This window comes from Orussus abietinus, unplaced genomic scaffold (assembly GCF_000612105.2).
Source record: "Orussus abietinus isolate OABI.00-Male unplaced genomic scaffold, Oabi_2.0 scaffold393, whole genome shotgun sequence".
Lineage (NCBI taxonomy): Eukaryota > Metazoa > Arthropoda > Insecta > Hymenoptera > Orussidae > Orussus > Orussus abietinus.
Genome location: NW_019394542.1, coordinates 61,069 through 80,480, shown reverse-complemented (window position 1 = coordinate 80,480; position 19,412 = coordinate 61,069). Strand labels below are relative to the sequence as shown.

Sequence of the window (19,412 nt, the reverse complement as noted above, 5' to 3'; positions counted from 1 at the left end):
TTTTTTACAAGTTGCGTGCACTTAATTTCAAAATACAACTTCGTTAGTGGATAAACACGAAAACTTGCACTAAATTCGATCATGGTGTAATTTACGAAACAGTCTGTCAACTGTCAATTTCGGGATGTACAAAGTCATTTTACAAAAATTAATTACGACCAATATACTTAATTGCGCACAGTACAGTATTCCGAAATCTATCACAGCTTTTGTTATACTACTTTAAGAAGTATGAAAGACATAATATTTCACTTTTACGTACACATTACATATATATTAGTTTTAGGTGACGACACCTGAATGGCAGCTGAACCTTAAAACAATTAAGTTTAATACTCAATAGTAAAATCTTTGTATGCGATTCATCGTCAAAAGTATCACTCTATGCCTCCAGCCATTTATACATTTTAAAGAGTTTATTCAATTCTTGTACTTCCCCAGGTTTATCATTGAAATTACATTTCTTAACATCTTTTAAGTAAAGTCACGTGCAGGGTTAAATAATAAAAAATATACTAACGTAACGAACAACTCAGAAGTGCCAGTTGTTTAAACGTCTTGTTTTGTAAGTACATAACTTTCAAAATTATTTCATTCGTCGAGCTATTAACACGACTGTACTCCGTTAACAGAGCATCAAACGATTCAAGGAGGACAAGGATTAAATCTAAATTTAATTCTTGTCTCTTTACCAGAGTACCGATGACATTCAATTCTTCGCGGAGGAGCAAGGTGAATAAGAGTGAAAAATTCCTGCGTAATTGACTAAAACAAAAGTGATAACTGCTCCTACAACCGATCCAACCTGCGTAGCAACCCCTGTGTAATAAAGCCCTTTGCCAGGGTCGGATCTAAAGAGAGTAGTGATCGCCATTTTAATAAACCCGATTAGCCCATTAACTATAATCCATGAAGTGACTACTAGAAATTCCCCAAGCCAGGTGCCACGCAGTGGTGGCGATGGAGACTTTACAGCTACGTAGTAAACGAAACTTGAAAATACGAGCACCAATGTCATCAAGCCGGTTAGGAGACAAACTTTTGGCTCCTGGATAACAAAACCTAGACACATGGCCAATGGGCCAGCCATCGAAGCCAGTGTAACAGTTAAATGATAGGCTACGTTTCCATAGGGTAAACAGGAATAAGATTGTATACTTGGTAAAGTACCGTGGCCTAAAACACAGACTAGTGCCATCATCGCTAGCAGATATAGATAAGTTTCTCGAGACATGGACCATCCAGCGGTAGTCTTGTAACTAGGTGGACTATTCATGTCTGTCGGCAGTGTTTCCATGCTACTCGGTGGTTTCACTCTTTCACCACGTGCAACCGGTAACTTATTCAATCCTACGAATGCTAAGAAGCTGAGGGACAAAGAGATCCCAAGGAAGACGAAAAACGTTTGCGTCGAGAACCTAGGATCAGGGTATCGTGCTACTTTGGTAGCACCAATTTCTGGTATAGTTGCGTTAACACACTCAGGATTACCGCCGACACCCTGTACCAATGCTACGATACTCGGCACAAAACCACTCAGCCCTTCTCCTACTAAATATGACAATAAATAAATCTCCCGGTAATTCCTCATATAAGGCATAAAAAGAACAGAACTCGTGCAACCAACTACAGCGATTAAGAACATTAATCCAAGCAAGACGGTGGAGTGCTCTCCACCGAATATCACTGATGTCTTATCATAACTGCAGATTAAGGCAAACGTTGATAACGCAGCTGTCCCTAGAAGACCGTAGATTATTAAATGATCGTATCGCCGTCTGGTATATCTGAAAAAAGAAAACGAAGCACATTCCTTACTTTTAGTAAATACTTTTAATAGATGAAGCACGTTCTTCAGTCTCGCCATTATGTTTAAAGTTTACTTAACTTTGCCGTATTAAAATCAACAGATCCATATAAAATTGTACATTTCCCATCTGATATACCCTCATCTTTTTTAAAATCTAACTTACCATTATTTTCTAACCAAACAATTTTGAAACTCTTTCCTTGGAATTATGCAAAAACAATTGCTAATGCAAAGCTAAATGTTATGAAAATTTATAACCCTTTAGAAAATCTATATCTCTATCTGTGGATTTTAACTTTTTAAAATGCACAAATTTAATGGACATAATCAAAATGTTAATGGTATCTGTATTAAATCTTATAACGTTCCTTATATGCACCTTTAACCTTATTAGATAACTTTATTTCCATCGAGGTTTACTTTCTACTATAATATAATTTCTTATGATGAATTAAAAGAACGCAAAACTTACTTTACATATAATGTATAAAGAATCGGACCCAGATTGGCAACTTGTACTAATATGACCATATATGCGGGAAGGTTCCATCCTTCTGGAGTATTATTCACCAATAGAGGTAATTGCACAAAAATACCATTGATACCCATCCATGCTCCCATTCCGAACATGAGGGCCAAAACATCAACGACGATCTTTCTGTTGCTAAGCCGTTGACTTATGGTTTTTCTCGTACCTTTTGAACAATTCATGTTTGCTACTCCGCAAGTATCAGCTGCACTAAATAAGAAAAACGAACATTAGTCATTTTCCCTGGAACGTACTTCACGTCTTTCATATATAATTTATATAATTACAATGTGACATATTAACGGTATGCTCAGTATACATATCTAATTAAATCCGGGTTCAGATTATCTTTCGGAAGCATCCGTCCCAATGTAAGAAATTCTAAGAAATTACCTCGACACCTTTGATGACGAAAACTTCATCCATAACTATTCCTCATATTCTCAATCTCTCAATTCATACCATAACGGAGTAGAGAAATCATAGTGACTCGAATATAGTGTACCGTCCCTTTGTCAAAGTACAAAAAATTTAATATAGTAACATAAACGTTACTTATAAACTAACCTATGATAAAATGGTAAAAACAGGAGGATAAGGATGTACGGATTAAGTTTAATAAAAGAGAAAAAATCAACGAAGGTAGTAACCTTCATTCCACTTTGCAACTTTACACACGTTGCATTCCGGGTATCGTTGCGCAGGTTAAAGCAATGAATTTGCCATGACTAGACGTTTAGTTTTTAAGAAAAAAAAAGGGGATCACGTTCATCGTAATATCTCATCTTGGGTTTGCGCTACTCGTGCAATAGAAGAGTTTCACTTTTTTCTTAAGAAGTAAACTTCTTGTTACGTCCTAATTCATTGACTATTTTCAGCATCTTCCATCCTTGTCTCTCACACAAGATAGCTATCTACGTGTCTTTTTATAATCACCACTGCAGGCGTAATTTGAAACAACCTGTAGATTGTTATCTCACTTGAGGCGCCATATTGAAGCCTTTGATTATAAATGTATAGACTGCTAACCACTAACTTTATATAGGTGCTAAGACCTCAACGCCATCGTTTACCAAGAACTAACAATTAGATATCATGGGAATTTAAGTTACATGCAAAGAAAAAGTTTCGGACTTAATTTACAAAAATAGGACGTTAGAAGCCGCCATTATACTTACCTAACCCTAGTTCTGTTACATCCAGAGTTGGATAATGCCGCGTCATTCGAACTTTTTTACGTAAAATACTTCCTTTAAGTATTTTACGTAACATTCAAGTAAAATACTTAACTAATTACCCGACAAAACTGGCGGTGCTGTAACCTTACTTTTTTTAAAGTGGCTAAAGTATAAATCATTTGTGAATAAACATTTTAGTCAAAAAAGGAATAATGAATAATGCCAAGTAGGAGTAAACCATTAAAAAGATCTAAGCTTGACATTCTAGTTTTCCATACATTCATAGCTATGTTACTAGAAGAAAAAGAATTTACTAGGATGTACAGATTAGTTTTTGTTATTGCGAGGTTATATTACATTATTAAACATTGAAAACTGTTAAATAATTCATGCTTACAAGGCATGATAAGAAAATTATATTGTTGAACTTCTAATTATAGTACATGTAAATATGAATGTAATACATATTTAAAAAATATGAACAGACTCGAGTCCTCTTCATTACTTTTAACGGTTTTCCATCTTCCCGCCTTTCCTGCCTATACTCCCTACCTCTCAACAATTTTCGATTTACAAGGAATACACCTTTATTTGCAATATTACTAGACCGAAAGTGCTAGTGATCTCGTTGTTTCGTATACCGAATACGTAAATTCGGCGAATAAACCCACGTGAGATGAAAGTGCGAGAAGTGAGCGCTCTCGTCGAAAATTCGTAATAAACGCCCTGATGTTTAAGTTACGTAACTTTCTGAGGGTGATTTATTTAGTGGGCTATTTGAACTCTCTTAGTACATAAAGGTCTTTTTTTTACAAGTTGCGTGCACTTAATTTCAAAATACAACTTCGTTAGTGGATAAACACGAAAACTTGCAATAAATTCGATCATGGTGTAATTTACAAAACATGGTGTAATTAACAAACAATTTACAAGGTATATACCTTTATTTGCATTATTACTAGATCGAAAGTGCTGGTGATCTCGTTGTTTTATATACCGAATACGTAAATTCAGCGAATAAACCCACGTGAGATGAAAGTGCGAGAAGTGAGCGCTCCCGTCGAAAATACGTAATAAACGCCCAGGAGAATTGAGACGTCGCCTCAGACCAACGAATAGGATCCCGGCCGTGACGAGTCTGCCAATCCGGTGGCCTTCTCCCGGCCGCCAAGAGAGGTAAGAGAAAATGGCGGCAGGCTTGCGGATTTAATGTCGATTTGTGTTTTGATGCCAGTGAATACCCCAGATATCTCAAGTGGCATTCCTTGAAACGGCAAATTTCACGACAATCATTCACGCGTCAGGTACGTAATGACGAATTTTCTGGTTTAGTCGAACCTTGATATGAGATATATGCGCCAGACGCTTCTCCGCTGATCCCCACATGTTCTGTTTACCTGCTTTTTCTTCCGAAGCTTCGATCGGCTCCGCGAGGTCGCCACTGTGCCCGTAAGCTTACAATCGGTCAACTGTCCTAAAAGCTCGTTTCGGAATGTCACTCGACGGCTGACCGAATCGCGCGCAGTTTAGTCAGTTATCAACAGGGCGCTAGTCAAATATGAGAGGAGCAAGTTTCTGTCCTCAAATTGAGAAGAGATTTTCTTCGCCCAAGACAGTTTTACAAATCATACCTCTTTCCTCACTTTTTTACAGGGATAAAGCGCTTCCGTGCGATTATTCAATTAGCTACTTATGATTATTGTAATTGTAATTGTGATGATGATTCTTTATATGACACGCTATCGTATCACTAGCTTTACCTGTATTCTGTAAAATTAGTAATTTAGGTGAATAAATGAAAGGGGCTGAACACGTAATTCTGCTGACTTGAATGAATATAACGGCATGTCCGACATGTGTTGGTTCATGTATGAAACATTGGAATCATAATGTGGGCATAATCCCAAACCTACGCGTCATGTGTAAATAAATTTCTGCCAGAGCTTTTTTGTCTTTTGTTTCTGTATCCATCCCTTTCGTTTATAAAGGATTCTGGTAATTTATTTGTATTACTACATTTTGGAGCGTGATCGTATATTGTTATTATATGTAATGTATAGACGCATGTTGAGCTATATATAGCAAAATTTTATCTGGAATAGAGAATTTGGTAATGCTCACGGACCATACCATTAAAGTTATCACAGATTTCACCGAGTCCTATATATAATTGGCACCGCTGGAGCCAGCATGAAATAGATAAATGGGACATTTGTTATCTTTTCCATACCAGCCATTCATTCGAGTTTATTAAACTTAGCTGTGACTTAAACGAATGCTTCTATTTATTATAAAGTTTGGAAATAAACTTTAAATGGTAATGGTCGATCGTAATACTGTAGTACAGATTGGCTTGTACTAAAAATATATAGGTATGCGCAATCATAAGTTAAGTCAATGTTAAAAAACTCTTCATCGGATATTCAACAATATGCTGAAGATAATGCTTTCAACTTGTTACCATGTTGCTATAATGTTACCTTATGTTACAAATGTATGATATTCTGACTCTGTTTCAAGCAATCAATATAACGGTTAACTAACAGCTCGGAGAGAAAAATATACTTCGTTTGTTATCAAGATTTTAAAATGCATGGTGATAGCAAATGTGCTTAATTTGACGATGCGATGTGAAATATATTGCATGCCCATGCTTAAATTTTGAAATAAACTAATGCACGCATCTTGTTTTATTACTTGTTACATGCAAATTTATTATCATTAACGAGCATATGCTTTCTGTTTTTTAAGATTATGATTGTTTTCGTTAGAATTCCATGTGTACTGAGTTCATCTTTATGCGACAATGGATACATCAGAGGACATTGGATCTCAGTTGATGAAACCGGTTAAAGACCTTGCAGAGTGGACATTTCCCTTGGCAGAGGTAGTACCTTTATTTACAAGAAAGATAGAATACTTTATACCATTGTCATACTGCAGCCAAATTAATATAGTAAACAATTTTTAACAGGTACTGGAGAAATACTGTGATAATCTCAACAACTCGTGTGCTATTAACTTTGGTGAAGCGGCACTAGTTCTTCAAAACTCTTCTAATGTTTACATTAGACGCGTGGAGTACCTGTTCAACGATGCAGTTTGCTTGCAAAAATCGTTTCTTGAGTAAGTTTTGGCTATTTTAACTCGATTCTAAAGGTCTTAAACATTAATTAAAAATATTCCATTTTGTTTCTCACATTTAGAACGGAAGCTTTGTCACAGAATGATTCAAAAAAGGATAAAAAGCATCATTCAAGGAGATCGGTTATCAATTTCAACGACTTTGAGCCAATTGCACTAGAAGATGATATAGGGAAAAATATACATTTAAAAAACCACCATAAGGAAGGACAGTCAACTAAATTGCTAAGTCGACGCTTTACTCAGCTCGAAAATAACATACCTCAAGTATTGTCTTCTATTCAGTTTCTTAATATACACGGAGAAGTGATAGGGAAAAAATATGACTTTCGGTAAGGGAAATGACGTAATCTTTATTTCATAGTATCATTATGTAGTTATCGTAGATTTCATTGTTTTCTTTCAGCTGTAATCAACATTTCACAACCTCTGCAATGCTGGTTGATGAATTTACACCAGATGGTAAGAAGCTAATTAAGTTACTCAATAAAATAATGTAAGAGTAATGTTTATATATAAATTTAAAAAATTGCAGTTTTCCATTGAACTTAATAAGTTCATGTTCGAAACTCTAGACATCGACATAAGAAGATTCTGATAGTATTTATACATTATTATAAAAGTTTTGGGTATTAACTTATGAATTCAATGAAAAACGAATTTGTAAAATTCATGCGGAAGAAATGGTACATTTACGTTACTTTAAATATTCGACTATTAAAAAAAAGAAAACTATAGATATCTTCATTGTAAACTCATCGTAATCATAAAATATAATTCAGGATTAAAACTTTGGTCTACATTTTAAAAGGAAGGCATTTAAACACAATATAGAATGTTATTTAGATACATTAAAGAAAATGAAAAGTGAATAGTATACCTACGTTAAACTTACATTTTGAATATTAACGTCAAGATCATACTAGCCAAACGTGTTTTAATAATTAAGGTATTTAATAATATAGTAGATAGAAGTAGGAATAACATTTGTTTTTCCTTCGTTAGATCCTGAGGAGACTTTTACGAGTGAAATAATAAATACTGAATTACCTAACACTCCATTAGATCCATTTATGGAACATCCTGACACGTTTGGATATTATTCAGATTGTTCAAGTAATCCATGTAATAATCTAAATGATTCGAACCATACAGATCTCTACGACAAGGATTTGAATATGAATACTAGCAATGTTACTTCACAAACGCTTGATTCAGGATATATGTCGATAAATACCTGCGCAGAATCAATTCAGGTAAACAATATTTTTCCCTAAAAAAAATCATTAAAGTACACAATACATTTCATTAATCCCCTTCATTTTTGTAGGACAATTGCTCAGATTGCGATAACCGAGATGATTTTATGAATCTAGCTGATAACGATGCACACAGTAATGTGGATATTTCTTGTGATATAAATGATTTAGATACGACAGAAATTTCGGTTAATAAATCCAATGCTTCACAAACAGAAACCGAGGATTATGATTTGAACAATCAAAGAATTGAGAATCAGTCTAAAGAAAAAGAAAATAATTCAAGCTGTGGTTCCAGCAACAATGAACATTCCGATGAATCACACGAGTTGCAAAATGATAATAATCCGACAGATGTTAGAAATGACAACTTGACCACAACAGCTGATTCTAACATTACCGTTGAAAGTAATGAAACTGTTACACAAAATAACGAAGAAAATGACTCAAATTTAATGGACATAGATGCAGGATATACATCTGCTGATTCTGATACAGTGTTGACAAAAGAGAATAGTAAAAGGTATAGTATTTACTTATAAAAATGTGACCTGTAATCCGTTAATAGCTATTACATTAATTTTTTCGTTCTTACAGTAACAAAGAGGAGAAAAAATCTAATAACCAAAAGAACCCTTTGAAGAAACAGATAATACAGCCTATAGCATTTGAAAATGGAGTTCCCGAGAAGTTACAAAGGCCCAGGGCTGAATTTAAGTTACCGTGTCCCATTTCATTATTAAAATCCAGACCCGAATTAGTAAGTCGATAGAAGCACTCGGTGCACTTGTAACTTTAAAAAACAATCACTATTTCATGTGTTTTTAGCGAAAACGGAAATTGTCATGCGAGCCAAAGAAACAAGAGTGTCTGACGAGGTTCCTTTTGAACGAATCAGAGACACCAAGGAAAAAAATGACTATGTACTCCCCTACTCGACAATTCTTTACACCGATGAAAAAAGGTAAGAGTTACGATAAAGGGTGTAATTTTATAGTGTATTTTTTACCTCGCTTTGATATGTTGTCAACAAATGGTTTTGTAAATTCCTCCTATTTATCTGAGAATGGATGGATAAATTATACGTTTTGTTCATTATTTCAGAGGATGTTGAAGAATTTGAGAAGACATTTGACGAATGTTTTAAAAACTCACGGTGCTCTGACATTTATTACTACGAAGCAGTGACGAGTATTACAATGGATTTGCTAGGTTTCCAATCCACAGTCGCTAAGCAAGATCCTCACGTAAACTCTGATGTCTATTCCGAGGCTATTTCCTGTGCAGATCCAGTATCGACAATTGAGTCCGAGACCCAACTATCTCCTTTTAATATGTTTACCCCTCCTAGTTCACCGAGTCCATCCGATACCTTTGGGGAAACATCGGAGCTGCCTATGACTTTACAAAATTATCAGTTTCATATTAGGAATAAAGTGAGAGATATTTTCAAAGACAGGAATGCTCAGTCTGAACTCGAACAAAATGTCGCAGATTGGCATCAAAGTATAAAACCAATACTGAAAGAGGCAGAGCAGAGGTCTGTATTTAATATCACGGATTACAGCTCGCGTGTTATTGACAGTTTGCATGAAACGAGTGATCACAGAATTGCTTTTGATGATATGATTCAACAAGAGTCACCTGCCGAAGCAGCGAGATATTTCTTAGCATCCTTACAACTGGTACGTATCCATATTTATACACTTAATGATAAATTTTAATTCTGTTATTGATTAAACGTTAAATTAAAGAAACTTATTTCCATCTTGTAAATGAGATTGTTTTATATATATAACCTAAATGTTACGGTGCATTTCAGAGTCTATTTGTATATATGTGTGTTTATTTTATGTATGGCAGGCAAACACAGGAAGCATTAACGTCAATAACACGAGTGGAGCATGTGGCAACGTAGTACTTGCGCTACGCAAGGAAGAAAGAAGTAGAAGAAACATCAATGTCTCAGAAATAGTGAACCATTCAAATGATTCTTTACCATCAAGAGTCACCGATAATGTTCAAGCATCTACAGAAGTAACAGTGCCGTTGATGTTCAGTGGAGAAAGTTGTTCACCTCAAGTGGTTAAAAGCAATTCGGTGCATACCTTTACTAAGACAAATGGTGCGCTGAAGAATTCGAACTCACTACTTTCGTGATGAAAATGGCGTAGTGTTGAATCGTTTACATTTTGAAGGAGTCGTACGTGCACATTTCTCCCAAGTGATCTTTGTTGCTTTAAAAAGTATGTGCTCTTAGGAAAAATGTATCACTTTGAAGCGTTCTTGACAACACTTCAATATGTACATTTCACTTGAGCAGTGCAGTTCTAAATGTTCTCTGAAACACGTGGATGACATCAATTACTTGCGGAACATGATTTTCTACACTTGTAGAAGAAAAATTACCCGATTGGAAGTCACATTATTTGATTAAAAAATGTATATACGAAACAGGAGGTTGACGGTAGCCATAACTAAAATATGTAAAGGAAAGCCGAGAAGAAAATTTAGATACCAATGTAATTCCAATTTTTATAACGTCGCTTATTTAATCATTCTTTTCGCGGAGAACTAGATTAAAAGTATTGCAAGTTACGGGCCCATAAAATTTCTATTTTTGATATATTTTAGATTAACCTTCAGCATAAGATATTTTGTACCTTTTACATTTTACATAGATGCAGCATGTAGTCATCCTGTGGGTGAATGGGTTCCGAAAGAGACTAGTGTTTAATACTGTAATTTATATTCCGTTGACTTTCCTTTAAGTTTCAGTACCTCTGAATTTTATTCCACTTATATTTTTGCAAAACGTTTCAGTTCGTTATCATACCGTACTTTATATGCATTTCTATATTGAAAAAAAGAAAAATGCTGTGTTCCCGGTTCGATTATACGACACTTTTGTTTAAGTACTTCTCATAATTGTCATTTATATTTAATTTCGTTAGCTGTACATAACATCGTGTATATAACGTGTTTCCTGTACAAAACTTATGGTTAACGTTCCGAAAAAAGAAATGAGAAAAAAACATGCAAAGAACTTGCTCAGAAGTATCAGTGGTTGATAATATGTAAATTAAGATTTGTACAGCTGTAAGTAAAACAGAGTAATAGAAATCCGAGAGATTTCTCATTAAATAGGTGCTCTTTAAGGTATTCTCATTTGCCGCAGGGAAATTCTAAAATAGAAACATGTTTCAAATCATGCTTTTATTAATTTCCATTACATCGACTCAATAAGCACTGTTGCATTTATAAATTTATAAATTTAATAACAGTCAATTGCTTTTATAAGATGTTAGAGAACATTCTAGTGACGATGCAGCCCTTTGAATTTATTACTTCTTAACTATTGACTTTACATTAAAAGTAGAAGCTTATATAGAGTAACTTATATGTTGTATCTATTTTCTGCTAAACTTGTATTAACGTATAATAGATGTAAGGTGTAAAAAAGAGTTAAGAAATATTTTGTTACATGATCGATGAATATAGAGCCAACCAAAGAAAAAGTAATATATTTATTTTCTTACATTGTTTCCCACTATAACATATATTTATTAAGATAGGGAAGTATTGTTCATATGTCAAACGATATGAACAATACATACCTCCAACGTCAAGATTTTATCATTCGTTTTAATTATTAAATAAATACTTGTAACTGTATTCAGCTTATTTCTTATTATTATAACTGAATAGTACTAGTTAATAAATACACAACTCACAGATGTACAAACTTTTTCTTTAAAGTATATAAACTGGTGTATACTATGGTTAATTACTCCTAGCAATAATGCCACAATAAATAATTAAATGTACTATATCTAATTTGTTTTATTAATCAGATCCAATTTGCTTTCCATTGAAAAGGAGCTAATTCATCGAGTCTACGATCTAAATAACTTACACAACCAGACAATTGTGTTGCAGCTTCTTCTATCGATTCGGAATGGGTTGAAGCAACTTCGGGTATAGTTTTTTCAGCCAATAATATCTATTGTTCAATGAACAATAATATAAATTGTTATATTTACGGAAAAAGGCAACACTTTGAAGATATTTCTTAGGTATGAAATATATATACATAAATATCTTACCCGATTTTCTAAATTGTGAAGCTTTGACTTCAGAGCATCCATATAGTCAGGTAGCACCGTTCGCTTTTCAACGGGACCTTAAAAGATAAATACTTTATTTATCTAAACTTAGAGTTCATAATTTCCATCTTTTGTTGTTTTCTCATTTTGCCTATACAAGACAAATTCTGTGCGTAATTTCTTTTTGACATTTCTATGATATTCCAATGTACAAAAGATTACAAAAATTGCTATTAAAAATATTAGAAAGTCTTTGATAACAAGTTTATAGCTTTTACGACTATTTGACATCTGTAATTATATTAAGTATCTATCACCCTTAAAATCTTTTCTGTTTAAATTCATAAAAATTGTTTAGGTGCAAGAAAAATTCACACACCAATTAAATCAGATTACTCGATTGAATGTATTACTAAAATTATTTATTAAATTACTTGCTAAAAAAACTTACAGAATTGATGAACGTTCACAACATCGATAACAAATGGCCTGAAAGATTATATGAATAATGATTAGTTTCATTAATGAATTATCAACTTCTGTAAAAGCTATTGCTTCGATTAAATTACCTGTCCTTTCTGGAACCGTTTAAAAGCGCAAACAGAGGAACTAAACTGTTATTGTATTGTCTAACTTTAATCACTCGAGAACCATTATCTTCGATACCGATGCAGCGATATATTCGAAACTTCAAATCTTCGAATGATAAATTAAGTTCCAACATCAGGTGGCATAAGCATGATTGTACATCATCTGCATTACATTCTGGAATAAAACTTTATAATAGCAACTGACCACAAGTATTTAATATTATATCTAGATCTTACCTAACTGATCGTATCTACGAATTAGGGCCCAAACGCTTACTTCGCTTATTCCCATTGTTCCCAAATAATATTAACTCGTATTAAATTTTTATGAATTAGATATTCTTTTTCATAAATGTAAACAACCAAGATAAGAAATTGCACTTCCGCTAAAAATCGAAGAATTTAGCGATGAAACAGCTGTAACTAGGTAAGCATTTCTGTAGGAAAAAGTGAGATTACATTTTTACAGTAATACCTATTCCCTCCTGTTGTAGCGCTGAAGTAGCTCTCCAGTCTATAAATCCATTTTTAATCTATAAGGTCCGGTTTAAACCCTCTGTAAACCGACTAAACTCCGGTTAATTCGAGTTGTGGAGAGGGTTGTGCAATGGCGCGTCATTCGAGGCTTAAGGGAAGTATTTTGCATAAAATCCAAGTAAAATACCTAATAAATTACAAACAGCTCTCCAGTCTATAAATCCACTTTCCAATCTATAAGGCCCGGTTTAAACTGCTGTAAACCGACTAAACTCCGGTTAATTTGAATTGTGAACAGGGTTAAGCAATGGCGCGTCATTCGAGGCTTAAGGGAAGTATTTTGCATAAAATCCAAGTCAAATATTTAATTAATTATTCGACAAAGATGGCGGGACTGTAACCTCACTTTTTCAAAAATGATCAAAGTATACAACACTTGTAAATGAACATTTAAGCCATAAAAGGAAGGATTAAAGAATAATGGCAAGTAGGAGCAAACCATTAAAAAGATCTTCGAAATTCCAGGTTTCCATGCATTTCATGGAAAATATTGAATTTTTAAACACATCAGGAACAGAAATTGCAGAAACATAAAGTCCCATATTCATGTAATTTCCATGACGTATGAAATTTGCAAAGTAAAATACCCAGTAACATCCTGTAAAAAGCTGCGTAAATTACCTAGGGTATTTTACTTACCCAACCCTGACCGGGGCCCACCGGCACGTCTTCTCGCCCCTGGCCCCGGATTTCCCGGGAGCCAATCAGAGGGGAGAATTTTCGCGCTACCTGTTACGAAATCCGACGGGTGTCAGAAAAACACGTGTTCTTGGGGTTTTGAGGGCAGCAAAGGCAGTTTCTGGGAGTGGGTAAGAGGAGCCGAGGACGATCCGGGCGGAGGAAAGAGTTCCCGGAGCACTCGGAGGCTCGTCTCGGGGGCAGAAGGTCCGGCGGTCGCTAACCTCAACCGCCGTCGTCGGGGAAAGCGCGCACGGCGTGCTCGCGGTCGGCCAGGAGAGCGGCCATTTTATGTTAGTAATGACGTAGAGGCTGGGTGTAGCTTCGCGTTCAACCGTCCGTATTCGTTGGAAGAGGCGAGAAAGCTAGAAATCGTTCCGATGGTGGGACCGAGGTAGATGCCCGGAAAGAGCAGAGGAGGTTCGTGATTAGTACGTTAAGTAAACCGAGCGAGCGAGCGGCCGAGGAGCGAAAAGGTAGCCCGATTCGGTTTACCGCAAGCCGCGAGCATGAGCGAGGAGAGCAACCCACGAACGCTGTACGTGGGTAATCTGGACGCTAGCGTGTCGGAGGATCTGTTGTGCGCGCTCTTTTCGCAAATCGGTGCAGTGAAAGGATGCAAGATCATAAGGGAGCCGGGGAACGACCCGTACGCCTTCGTGGAGTTCACGAATCACCAGTGCGCGGCCACGGCGCTGGCCGCCATGAACAAGCGGTCCTTCCTCGAAAAGGAAATGAAGGTTAACTGGGCGACCAGCCCGGGGAACCAGCCGAAGCAGGACACGAGTAACCATCACCACATATTCGTCGGGGACCTCTCGCCGGAAATCGAGACGCAGACCCTGAAAGAGGCATTCGCGCCCTTCGGCGAGATCAGCAACTGCCGGATCGTCAGGGATCCCCAGACGCTCAAGAGCAAAGGGTATGCCTTTGTTTCTTTCGTCAAGAAGTCGGAGGCCGAGGCGGCGATAACGGCGATGAACGGCCAGTGGTTGGGCTCGCGCAGTATCAGGACAAACTGGTCTACCAGAAAGCCTCCTCCGCCGAGGTCCGAGAGACCGCGACACTCTAATAACAGTAAACCCAACTACGAAGAGGTAAGCGGCGCTTTGGGACTTTCCTAAGCTAGCGTTTCGAGAGCTACCGTCGTGACTCCTCGATATCGCAACCGTTGCCCGAAGCCAGCGAGGACGTTTGAAACGCGCGTACGGTCTCGACGCCCGTGTAGCGCTACCGGATTGTAATGCGACCGGCCTGCAGGACCGAGTTCACGACATAGCGCGAATGAAACGCAAGGTGTATTTTGTGCTCTGCGAGAATTCAGTCCTGGATCTAGGTACACCTACACGTATTTCTCAATTCTGCGTTGTCGTCGTTACGCATTGTCGTCATTACTGCCTGTCAGAGTTTTTAAAGTAGAGAGGCATACGAAACCATGTGCGCGCTCGAGTATTCCTCTCCTGTGATTTTTATCCGATAAGCACTGAGCTCACCGCGTTTATGTTTGGCAGGTATATAACCAAAGCAGTCCGACCAATTGCACGGTGTATTGCGGCGGTTTCACCAGTGGTATCACAGAGGAGCTGATAAGGAAAACGTTTACCCCATTTGGCACTATCCAAGACGTCAGAGTGTTCAAGGACAAAGGTTATGCCTTCATTAAATTCACGACTAAGGAAGCGGCGACGCATGCCATTGAATCGATGCATAATACGGAAATCAATGGCAGTATCGTAAAGTGCTTTTGGGGGAAAGAGAACGGAGACCCTAACAGTGTCGGCCCTAATGCCAATCAACAGGCCCAACAGGTGAGGCACCGTACAGACCATTTCTTTGAAACGGTTCGGTTCTTTTAGTTCGATCCTTGTCCGAGAGTTCAAAAGTCTCCATAGAAACCCAGAAAAATACAGACATATGATGCTCGATAAGTAGTACGTTAACCAACATAGCAGCATCGTAATCATCTCTCCATCTCTTAATGGTATAACAATATACAGTTAATTGAATGTGCTTTTTATCTTACAGTATTCACCTTTGATACGCGCCTCTCCCTCCCATATGTGAAATGCCATTGACTAACGTGTGCTCTCTCTCTTTTTTATCTACGCTCCTTGGTTTATTAGCCTTCTTGAGCATTAAGTGCGAACATAGGAGTTGGGCTTTCATGGAACCTCTGAATTCTTTGTTGTACATCATCGTTAACGTTTTGCTCCATCTCACTCTTTTATCTACGCTCCTTAGTTTATTAACCCTTCTGAGCATTAAGTGCGAACATACAAGCTGGGCTTCCATTGAACCTCTGAATTCTTTATTATACATCATCATTAACGTTTTGCTCCATCTCACTCTTATATCTACGCTCCTTAGTTTATTAACCCTTCTGAGCATTAAGTGCGAACATACAAGCTGGGCTTCCATGGAACCTCTGAATTCTTTATTGTACATCATCGTTAACGTTTTGCTCCATCTCACTCTTATATCTACGCTCCTTAGTTTATTAACCCTTCTGAGCATTAAGTGCAAACATACAAGCTGGGCTTCCATGGAACCTCTGAATTCTTTATAGTACACCATTGTTAACGTTTTGATCCATTCGCTCTCTTTTAATTATGCTCCTTGGTTCGTTATCCAATTTTCTGAGCATAAGGGCAAACATACAAGCTGTGGTTCCATGGAAACTCTGAATTCTTTGTTGTACAAAATGGTTGACGTTCTGTTCCATTATTTAGGTGACGGCGGGGGCCGGTCAGTACGCATACGGCTACGGCCAACAAATGGGTTACTGGTATCCGCAAGGCTATCCCCAGATGCAAGGCCAATTCTTGCAGCCCGCTCAGTACTACGGCCAATATTACGGACAGCAAGCTCAGTACATGAACAGCATGAGGATGCCCGCTCCTGCTGCCGGAACATGGCAGCCCGGCCAAGCAACAGCCGCGCCTCCGTCAGCGGCCGCACCGCTCCAACCGGGCCAACAGCCCGCCATGGTAACATACACCATGCCGCAGTATCCCACACAATGAAACCGATTGTACCAACTGACGCCATCTAAAAGTTACGTACGAAAAATTGAACAGGGGCTTCCGCAGAAATCGCTCCTTTATATACCAGTTAAATCACGTGCGTTATCGTCTCAGTCCGTAAGGGAGCTCAGCCGTAGCCCTCCCGACATGTTTCTGCGTGATAGCTTTTTCACCCAGACCGTTCGCTGCGACTTGTTTTCGATTGACAGTAACGTAACTAGAGGACCCTCCGACACGCCGCGACTTTCTAACGCACGTGTCTTCGTTATTCGACTCCACGTGGCGATTAATACCGCCACGGTGGAAGGAGACGAGCGACACGGGATCATTTAACATTGATTGGCACGGTCGTCGCCGACCATGCTTCCCCGTTTTTCAACCAGAGCCTGATATCAAACTCGAGCGGAGACGTGTACACGTGGTATATCAACGGGAATTTCTTTGAAAGCCCCTAGGAAGAGCCCTGCATTCGTTAGGCGGCGTAGAAAGTACGCTAACGAGGCGCGCGACTGTCATGATGTTATATTTTTTAATATTTTTCCCCAATGTGCGAGCCCTAGTTTATTTCGAGTCGTTGATGACCACCGTCACGAATGTTCGTTTGCGATCGTGACCGAGGACGATACGGGACGTAGGATGTAAGGTAGAGGACGTAGCTAAACACGGCGCCTGTGATGTAGCTAGACTCGGACGTCTGTACGCCGTTACGTATGCAGGGTCCTTTTTCCATTTTCTTTTTCTTCTTTTTTTTTTTTCCTTTTTTTTTAAACCCCAGGTGTATAACACGACAAACGAGTTCCAAACTTACTCCGATGCGAACCATTTATCGTCGGTGGGCCGACGCACGCCCGAGCGAGGAAGATTTAGTCCTAATTCGTCTCGACCTGGTCGACTAACCGTTAGACTTTGTTAACACCGAGCTATTGTTACGCGTGTTGAAGACAATTTTTGTATGAAACTCTGTTAACGATCGCGGGTCGTTCTGATGCCCTCGAGATGAGAGTTTCGCCGCTATCTTGGAAGACGCGATCGTTTACACCGAGGTCCGTCCTCGTGCCTCAATTTTGGCGTTAAGGTGATATGAAAGGGTGATTTTGTATGCAGAATTAGAGGTGAGAAAAAAGGTGATTTTGTATGCAGAACTAGAGGGTCGGTCGCGGTCATTGATCGCGATCTCGGTCTTCATTGTTCGTCCCCTGATCGTTTTAATCAACCGATCACCGAAACTCGCTTATGCCATCGGATTTTGTTTCTTTGATCTAATGAAACTTTTGACACCCTCGACCACGACCTAAAGACATGTATCGATGTGTATCATGTATATTCAAAATGCGAACCGGAATCCGTCGGAAAAGCGGTGCCTTTGTTTCGCGACACGCACACGCACGAGAACAGCGCTTTAGTAAAGGTGGACGTGAAGATGTTTGTAAAGCTTTTCGTCAAACTGGGGGCAACGAATCGTTGGAAACTTCACACTTTATGAAAGCTCTAAGGTGGAACGCGGTGCTCGTGGAATTTCATTTTTCACACAAGATATGTATACTTGGTTCTGGTCTGGGACTGAAATTTTGTATTAAAAATGAAATTTCATGAGCGCGTTCTTTCTTACGGCCTCCGTAATCAAGTGCTGAGGTTTCAAATGATTCGGTGCATCCGGTTTTGAGATAAGCTTTATATTTCGACGTTTTAAGTTTATTGAATGACCCTTTCGTATCACCTTAAGAGCGCGGTGAAGTCTCGTCAGTTTTGAATTTTGTCGCCAGAGGCGCGGGAGTCGCGGGAAACTCGTAATCAGTATTCCAAGCGAATTTGCTAATACATGCCACGACACTAAGTAGATGTACACGAAATGTGGTAGCCGGTCGGTTTATCGCGGATCGTGCACGGCGAAACGAGATTATCACTCTTGGAAAATCGGCGAGGTGGGGATAATTCCACGATATACGGAATTTCAACGGAAAAACGACCGGTTGACACGTTTTACACGTCGACTGATCGGTAAGGCGCTCACGTTTTCTTTGCAAACGTCTAAATTTGAGCCAAATACCGACAATCGGGATTTCACGCGTTTACCTCGCTTCTGACGTGATAATTCAACGTGACTGACCTGGATTTGCTGGACCCTTAAGGTGATATGAAAGTGTCATATATACATACCAACGAGTAAGAAAAATTATAACACTTTTCTCCAAATTGGGTGCGCCGAATTATTTGAAACTTCATCACGAGATTATGGAGGCCCTAAGGAAGAGCGCGATACTGGGGAAATTTCATTTTTCGAAAAAAATATTGTATTTATCTCGGACAAGAAAGAAAAGTGACATTTTGTTGTCGAGAAGTAATATTTTAAGGACGTCACGTTCTTCCTTAGGGCCTCCATAAACACGTGTTAAAGTTTCAAGTAATTTGGTGCACTCAGTTTGGAGAAAAGTTTTATAGATGTCTTCATGGTTTGATATATATAGAATGACACTTTCATATCGCCTTAAAAGTCGCCTTTTAGATACTTAAAGACGAAGGATAATCTATTAAGATGTCCTTTAACCTTTTCGATAAGG

General features: G+C 38.1%; 4 protein-coding genes across 6 annotated transcripts; 2 read left to right on the top strand and 2 right to left on the bottom strand.

Annotated features, from left to right (window-relative positions):
* Nucleotides 1-70: 70 nt before the first annotated feature.
* Nucleotides 71-3,316, bottom strand: LOC105697465 (solute carrier family 52, riboflavin transporter, member 3-A). 2 transcript variants are annotated; one of them, XM_012420811.2, is made up of 4 exons: nt 2,990-3,315; nt 2,733-2,849; nt 2,283-2,549; nt 71-1,787 (listed from the first exon to the last, which is right to left on the bottom strand). In XM_012420811.2, exons 2-4 carry the CDS (start codon nt 2,759-2,761, stop codon nt 710-712), a joined length of 1,374 nt encoding a protein of 457 aa, XP_012276234.1. In that variant the 5' UTR covers nt 2,762-2,849; nt 2,990-3,315; the 3' UTR covers nt 71-709. The 2 variants fall into 2 exon arrangements, with proteins under 2 accessions (XP_012276234.1, XP_023288429.1); XM_023432661.1 differs by having other exon boundaries at nt 2,283-2,544; nt 2,733-3,316.
* Nucleotides 3,317-4,677: 1,361 nt separating this feature from the next.
* On the top strand, nt 4,678-10,328 carry LOC105697466. 2 transcript variants are annotated; one of them, XM_012420813.2, is made up of 11 exons: nt 4,678-4,821; nt 6,289-6,404; nt 6,492-6,643; nt 6,724-6,993; nt 7,068-7,123; nt 7,667-7,917; nt 7,992-8,443; nt 8,518-8,680; nt 8,749-8,884; nt 9,025-9,605; nt 9,784-10,328. In XM_012420813.2, exons 2-11 carry the CDS (start codon nt 6,324-6,326, stop codon nt 10,078-10,080), a joined length of 2,439 nt encoding a protein of 812 aa, XP_012276236.1. In that variant the 5' UTR covers nt 4,678-4,821; nt 6,289-6,323; the 3' UTR covers nt 10,081-10,328. The 2 variants fall into 2 exon arrangements, with proteins under 2 accessions (XP_012276236.1, XP_012276237.1); XM_012420814.2 differs by having other exon boundaries at nt 4,678-5,512.
* Nucleotides 10,329-11,647: 1,319 nt separating this feature from the next.
* On the bottom strand, nt 11,648-13,054 carry LOC105697467. The gene is made up of 5 exons (XM_012420815.1): nt 12,854-13,054; nt 12,596-12,791; nt 12,478-12,515; nt 12,027-12,103; nt 11,648-11,923 (listed from the first exon to the last, which is right to left on the bottom strand). The coding sequence occupies exons 1-5, from the start codon at nt 12,906-12,908 to the stop codon at nt 11,771-11,773; spliced, it is 519 nt and encodes a 172-aa protein (XP_012276238.1). The 5' UTR covers nt 12,909-13,054; the 3' UTR covers nt 11,648-11,770.
* A 930-nt stretch (nt 13,055-13,984) lies between these two features.
* LOC105697455 (nucleolysin TIAR) lies at nt 13,985-18,424 on the top strand. The gene is made up of 3 exons (XM_012420784.1): nt 13,985-14,928; nt 15,343-15,639; nt 16,561-18,424. Exons 1-3 carry the CDS (start codon nt 14,341-14,343, stop codon nt 16,852-16,854), a joined length of 1,179 nt encoding a protein of 392 aa, XP_012276207.1. The 5' UTR covers nt 13,985-14,340; the 3' UTR covers nt 16,855-18,424.
* Nucleotides 18,425-19,412: the final 988 nt, after the last annotated feature.